The sequence below is a fragment of the Carlito syrichta genome, unplaced genomic scaffold (assembly GCF_000164805.1).
Source record: "Carlito syrichta isolate Samal-C Ts95f unplaced genomic scaffold, Tarsius_syrichta-2.0.1 Scaffold307018, whole genome shotgun sequence".
Lineage (NCBI taxonomy): Eukaryota > Metazoa > Chordata > Mammalia > Primates > Tarsiidae > Carlito > Carlito syrichta.
The window spans coordinates 15,012-22,339 of record NW_007251114.1 but is presented as its reverse complement, the minus strand read 5'-3'; the positions used below and the strand labels follow the sequence as shown (position 1 = coordinate 22,339).

The window sequence follows — 7,328 nt, the reverse complement described above, 5'->3', positions numbered from 1 at the left end:
GGCCCCCCCCCCGCGGCGCCCCCCCATTCCTCCCTGCTTGCCCCCGTGCCCCTTCCCCCTGCCTGTCAGGGCCAAGGCCCGCAAAGGACCTTCCGTGGGAGCCCCCTTGCCTGCGGCTGTCCCCCACGGCCACGACTGTGCCCTCCCAGTGGTCACTGCCAACCGTGGCACGCATGACCGCTGGGGCCCCACATGGGGCCCTGTCACCACCCCACTCCCTCCTTTCCCGGCCCTTCTTCGCAGATTCTAATCCCCCCACTTCCTCATTCATCTCACCCAGGTGGGACCCACTCCCTGACCCTGACTCAGGCTTTTGCCGGTTGGGGAGTGCTGTGGGGTCTGCCTCCACGCCGCAGGGAGCTTGGCCACTTGGTGACCACACCCCTCCCCCTGCCAGACCCCGCCATCTTTCTCCTGCCCTTCCCCTCTTCACCTTATCGTAGCACCCCCCCAAAGCCCACCCTGCCCCCGCTTGAGCATTTCCCAGAGTCACCTCCAACATTGTTTTTCCCTTCTGTGTCACTTGGCATGGGGGACAGGATCTTTCTGGGTCCCTCTGCCACTCGCTCATCCTCCCCCTGTCACTCCGCTTCTCTGCTGGTGCTCCCTCCTCCAAACAAGCGTCTGTCCCTGGCTGGAGTGGCAGGCTGTTTACGAACCTAGAGAACTGCTTCGGTGCTTCCAAAGCCAAGTTTGAGCTGGTCTTGCTAGGATTAATTGCGTCTTCTTTGCTGCGTAGGGGTGGGGGGCGGTGACAGAGCCCCCTCCCATCTCCTGCTGTGCAGTGAGCTCTAGGCTCCTTGGAGGGCCCCTCAATAAATGGTTGTTTCACAACTGAGGCTCCGTCATTCACCCAGTCCCTGGGGCTTCTACACCATTCCTGGCTCGGGATGAAAAGTGTCTGGGTTTAGCAGGGCTCATTCGGCTTGAACTGAGGATGGTGGGAAAGAAGCCGTGGGTAGCTGGGGGGCGCAGTCAAGGAGGGTCATGGGTGACATCTAGGGATCTGCTTGGCCAAGGGACAAACAGCTTCTGATCATTCCTAGGGCTCTCAAGAGAGAAACCTGTTTTACTCCCTTGCCCCCAAATTATGTTGGCCTTTTCAAGCCAAAGAGATTCTGTCTCTGAAAATGCCTTCAGAGGTGACCATGAACCCCCTCCCCAATTCTTCCAGTTCTTAAGTTAAATCGCTCCAGTCCTAAAGCTGGACCACAGTGGGATCCCCTTCCAGACACCCAGAAATAGCCAGAACTGAAAAGGAAGGCCACATCCAACTATGCCCCTCCCAGTTCTTGGTCTCAAACCCCAGCATTGGAGTCCCGGGAATGCTCCCCACCTGGGAAAAATGTGAAAAGCGAGGGTACTTTATTCCCACATGGATTCAAATAGCAGAACTCAGAGTAGCAGAGCAGCCATGAAGAGGCCTGACATGTCACTGATGGGCGGGGAATGAGAAGGCAAGTGCCTGTAGTTGAGTGCTTGATGACAGAGGAGCAGGTGGGTGGTGTCCAAAAAAGGTCTGGGCATGAGCTTGGAGGGGACTAGGCAGAGGGGGAGCGGCCAGGCCCCCAGCAGGTGAGGCCAGCTGGGAGGTGGAAGGTAGAGACAGGCAGCTATATATTGCAGTGACTCCGTTGAAAGTTGGGGAGATGACACAGTCCTGGAAAACCTTCAAGGCATATCAAACACATGTGGTGGGGAATGGAAAGCTGCACAGGGAAAAAGATCCCAAGAAAATGATCAAAGGCTCCGGAAGGAGACCTAATTCTCTTAGACACCCAGGAATGAATGATCACCATGCAGTAGCTACTATTTATTGGGCACCCAGGATGTGCCAGACTAAGTGGCCAGGCAGCTAGATTTATCTGCTCTATTGCTTTTCATAACAGGCTGTTATCCGAATTTTTCAAACGAGCTCTCCGAGTGTGACATAGATGATGTCACAGAGGCAGGATTCACATCCAGATCAATCTACCAGCAAACTTCCTCAGCCCCAGAAATTCCCAACTCAGACGTGCATCAGCTGCCTCCCATATTTTTACCCGATTCACTTAACGTAAAATAGTAAAGATTTTACTCACTTCTGTTCTGATGTAAACTTGGAGCTCATCCTAAGCAATAATATAAATGACATCATGGGACTTTGATGCCAGTTATATTCTGACAGACACACATTAAAATGCAATGTAACTAGCCAGGCATGGTGGCGCGTGCCTGTGGTTCCAGCTACTTGGAAGGCTGAGGCGGAAGCATCACCTGAGCCCAGCAGGTCGAGCCTGCGGTGGCTGTGAGCATGCCACTGCACTCTAGCCCCAGCCTGAGCGACAGAGCAAGACTCCAACTCAAAAAAAAAATTCAGTGTAACTAGCTAAATGAAACATCCCTTAAATCTCCTCGTGGTCTGCCAGTGGGACCACGGCACACTTTGGGAAACGCCCGAAGCTGTACTTCCTCCCAGAGGCTCCCAGAGAAGGAAACAGGATGAGGAAGGAAGGCCTTCTTTGCTTCGAATCTCTCTGATTCTGGGAGGATGGGGTTAGACAAAATCTGGCCTCTTGTAACCAGGGTGGGGCAGGGGTGGGGGCAGTAGCCAGGCCAGCCTGCAGGGGGCACCTGAATTTCATCTGCCAGACACTAGCCCGACAGGGGTCAGGAAAATGCCAGAAGCCTTAGGAAGCACCAGTGAAGCATCCTGCGGCCCACGCTGCTCCATCGCTGCCAGGGCAGGACAGGGTCTGCCTCCTCCCAAGAGGGCAGGGACCTCGAACGAGCCCTGGAGTGGAGTGGGGGGAATCTACACCCAAAGATGACAAAGCCGTTGGCAGAGCTGAGGGAGGCAGAGGATAAAGACAAGCGCCAGGCCCTGGCCAGGCTGGAAGAACTGAGCGAGGGCAGTGGCCCCAGGAGGCCCCCAGGTCCGGCAGCCAAGTGGGGCTCAGGTCTTGGCGGGCGCTGGCCGAAGATGCCCTGGGAGCCGGCCCAAGGGGAAGGGCCAGAGCTGGAACGAGGGAGCCCCTAGAGCCCCCTCCCCGCCGCAGCCCCAGAGACAACCAGACCCTGCCACCGAGGGAAAGGGGCGCCCAGAAGCCCCCGGATGGGACGGACTGCGGCCGTCTTGCGTCCTACGGATGCCCGGGAGGGCCAGGCGCCCTCGTGCATTGGCCGTTGCATGCGCCCCAGAAGGTCGTGTCACGGCAGTTTTCCCTAAGCCCAGGCGGGCCTACGGAAGCTTGGAAGGCCCATCTGCCCCTCCCCTGTACCCACCGGCCTCCAGGTGGGGTTACTCTTCCCGCTCTCGGCCCGCAGTTCCCTAGCTCCGACTACGGGCAGGGGTCTGGGGACTGGGGACGGGCAGCCCCGCTGGTCGGCCCGGCTCGTGAGCCTTCCCAGCCACCGTAGTCCGGGTGCCCGAGGAGAACAGAGATGGCTTCCAACGCCAACGGAGGTGAGGCTGCGGTCCTGTTGCTATAGCAACTTCCAGGCACACTCTGCCCCTCCAAGCAGTGGGCCTGGGGGAGCGGGCGAAGAGGAGTCTGTGGACCCCTGGCCGGCCCTGGAAGCCCTTCCCTTACACCCCTGGGCAGGGCCTGGGGAAAAGCAGAAGGCGGTGTGTGGCCCAGTTCAGACAAGGGGAGTGGTAAACCCTGAGTGGGAGTCCAGCCCGGTGTCGGGGTTCAGCTCAGACTGGGGGATGGTCCAGCCCAGTGTGGGGGTTCAGCTCAGACCGGGTGGATCCAGCCCAGTGTGGGGGTTCAGCTCGGACTGGGGGATGGTCCTGCCCAGTGTTGGGGCCCTGCTCAGACTGGAGGGTGGATGGTGCAGCCCAGAGCAGGGGATCCAGGCTGGACTGGAGGAATCTGCCAGTGGCCTAGAGGGCCCAGTTCAGGCTGGGCATTCCTGCCCCGGAATTCCCGGGACAGCCAGGTGTCAGAGGGCAGAGGGTCTGAGATTGCTGCCTCGGGGAGGCGGCTCCTGAGGCTGGGCTCCTTCTGGGGGCTCCCCGAGCCCCTTGCCCAGATTGACATTCGATTGTAGCAATCCCTCATTCCCAGGGTGATTTTCTCTATTTCTGCCTTCTGCTATGGCCCTGCATTTTCAAGGGGTGTCTGGAGTTTTCTCTCTGAGCCCAAGTGGAATCCAGATCATCATGGAGGCTAGCACCCTCCATGTGGGAGATGTGGCAGGTAGCAGGCTCCACAGGCCAGCGGCTGACTTGGTAACCCTCCTCTGCCACTTCCTGTTGCCAGCAGGGACCATGGGTGCCAGGCGTTCTCAGAGAGGTTGCCGCCGACCCTCTGCTTCTTTTGGGATCTAGAAAGGAGAGAGATGGTCAAGGCTACCTCCCCCTCCTCCCTCCCTGGACTTAGCCATTCATTTCCGGTTTGGACCTTCATGGCCCAGAGCAGAGCCAAGCACAGGGCAAGGTTTGACAGAGGCCAAGGACATCCCAGGATGCCGTTCCCCTCTCCACCCCCACATAGGAGACAGGCAGAGAGCCAGATGTACCCTCTTCTCTCCTGGTATAGCAGGATCTGGGGGTCTACACTGGAAGGGAGTTCAGGGGAGGAGATAGGGTACCTCTTACCCCCCCCCAGTCCCCAATCTTTCTCTACAGCTGTTCGTGGAGCTAATTCAGGGAGCTCTGGGGCCTCTTTACCCCCCAGGGAATCCCTGGCTGTTGTCTGAGCTTGGGCCTTAACTCCTTCCCCTCTGCCAAGTGGGCACTGCCCTGGGCACATTGGGTGCCATCCTCTGGACAGTGCAGCACCCAGTGAAGAAGGCAAGGCCTGGCATCCCGGGAACAGTGAAGTCCCTGGAAAGGGAAGTTAGCTAGAGTGCCCCACCCCGGGGCACGTGGGCCGGCCTGAGAGATACACTCAGGAGAATCTTCTCATTGCCTCCTGCCAAGGAGGGCATCTGCAGACCTTGGACAGCCAGGAGCAGGTACCTTTAAATGCTTCCGTGGCAACCAGCTCCTCCTCCTTGGTCCCCTGAGGCCTTCCCAAGGAAGCTGGCTTGGAGGCTGTGCGTTTTCCTGGTTCCCCAGCGAAGGGAACATTCCAGGGAGAGCCCAGGGAGGCGAGGATGGATCTGGGGTCGGGCAGCAGCCAGGGTGGGGACTCAGAGATCACCTTCCAGCTGTGGCTGCAGCTGTTCCTCTGGGCCCACCTGGCTGTCCGCTTCCTGGGCCACCTGCGCCATGCCTTCTGGGGCCCTAAGCCGCAGCCTGCACCCTGAACCTCCTTGGCTGAGGGCAGAAGGCCCCAGATCACCCCATCCCACCCACCCCTTATTCCACCCTCTGCTGGAAGAGGCTGGAAGCAGAGGTGAGTGTAAAGGGCTCTTGGCTGAGGTTCTCTGCCCCTCCCCCGTCACCCTCCACCCTCGTCTGCCTGCTCCTCCTGGCTCTTCCCCCTCATGCCTCTTCCCCAAATCTGGGAGGCCAACAGGGCCACGGTGGCACTAGAGGGGACACAGCCTGGGCCCTCCCATGCTTTGGGAGGCCAGAGAAAGGCTGTGCTAGGAACAAGGCGCCTCATGGAGCTCCACACGGGGCATCAGCAGCCAGCCAGAAGCTGGGAGCCCGGCACAGAGCAGAGGAGAGACAGGACCAGGCCTTCTCTTGGATTTCTTTCCAGGCCGGCCCCTCTCTGCCTTCTTGTGTGGGTGAGGCAGAGTCCCAGGAGGGTACCCAGCATCCTCCGCACTCAATCCCAAGTTCAGTGCGGGTCATTGGAGGTTTCTGCTAGTGCAAGTGCCGGTGACAGTGCGGCCAGGCTAGTCTCTCCCCATCTGCTACTTTCTAGCCCCGAAGAGGGCTCTTTGCTCTGAAGGCTGAGGGAGAGCCTTGGGGAGAGTGGTGGGGCAGAGGGTGGCTATCCACAAGCCTGTGTGGGATTCCTGGCAGGCAGATGACAGGCAGCACCAAAGTGCAGGTATGCAAGGACCCCCAGGGTGGCAGCCATTCCAGGAACGGGAGGGGATTGACAACAACCACCTCCCTTGCGCTGGGACTAGTGCCGAAACCGGTGACTGAGTCAGTAGTGAAACAGTTACTCTCTCGCAGGCAGTGGAGTCAGGCGGGTGGCCTGAGACCTGGTCAGTCTTCTCATCTGTGCAATGGGAATAACAGCAGCTCAGACCTGACAGGGTCAGAATGAAACAAAGCAATGCTCATTATGGGGCCGGCACCTTGTAACCCAGGTGGTAGCTACAGGGACAAACCCCTAATGGAAGAATCCATCAGCCTGCACATTTAAGATTTGAGTGCTCAACGCACCCCCTGTATTTTATACCTGAATTTTTTTTTTTTTTTTTTGAGTTGGAATCTCTCTGTCACCCAGGCTGGAGTGCAGTAGCTTGCTCATGACCACCGCAGCCTCAACGTGCTGGGATCAGGTGATCCTTCCACCTCAGCCTTTCAAGTAACTGGAACCACAGGCGTGCACCACCACTCCCGGCTAGTTTTTTTATTTATTGTAGAGATGAGGTCTTACCATGTTGCCCAGGCTGGTGTCCAATCCAAGCTCAGACAATCCTCTTGCCTCTACTTCCTAAAGTGCTGGTATTACAGGTGTGAGCCAACACACCTAGCTATACCTAAATTTTAAAAATACTTCAATGTAAATTTAAAAAAAAATTTTTTTCAAGTTTCACAGAGAAGTCTTTTTTTTTTTTTTTTTTTTTTTATTTTATCCTGCCGATATCTTAATCTTGGACATGGTGGGGTTTTTTTGTTTTTGTTTTGAGGCGGGATCTCACTTTGTTGTCCAGGCTGGAGAGCAGTGGCACTATCATGACCTACCACATCCTCCACCTCCTGGGCTCAGGTGATCCTCCCATCTCAGCCTTCCAAGTAGCCAGGACTACAGGTGCGTGCCACCACGCCCAGCTAATTTTTTTATTCATTGTAGAGATGAGATCTCACCAAGTTGCCCAGGTTGGTCTCCAATAATCCTTGTGTATCGGCCTCCCAAAGTGCTGGGATTATAGGTGTGAGCCACCGCTCAGACCAGAAAAGTTATTTACTTATTTATTTATTTTAAGAAAGGTAGGTTTATTAAAGGAAAGATACATTGTGAAGGGCACAACAGACAGGACAACAGAGAGAATGTCTCTTGTCTGCTGCTGAAAGGATTTTTTTGTATGTTTGTTTTGAGTCAGAGTCTCACTTTGTTGCCCACGGTGAGGTACAGTGGCAGGCTGCTCACAGCCACTGCAGCCTCGACCTGCTGGGTTCAGGCAATCCTTCAACCTCAGCCTTCCAAGTACCTGGAACTACAGGCATGAGCTTTTTTTTTTTTTTTTTTATTGTAGAGACAAGATCT

General features: G+C 56.6%; 1 protein-coding gene across 1 annotated transcript in view; it reads left to right on the top strand.

The window, feature by feature from the left end:
• The first annotated feature begins 3,423 nt into the window (after window positions 1-3,423).
• PRKACA (protein kinase cAMP-activated catalytic subunit alpha) overlaps window positions 3,424-7,328 on the top strand; it is an 18,612-nt gene continuing 14,707 nt past the window's right edge. Inside the window, exon 1 of the mRNA XM_021715341.1 lies at window positions 3,424-3,445. Coding sequence (XP_021571016.1) covers window positions 3,424-3,445 — 22 coding nt within the window. The remainder of the gene's footprint in view (window positions 3,446-7,328) is intronic.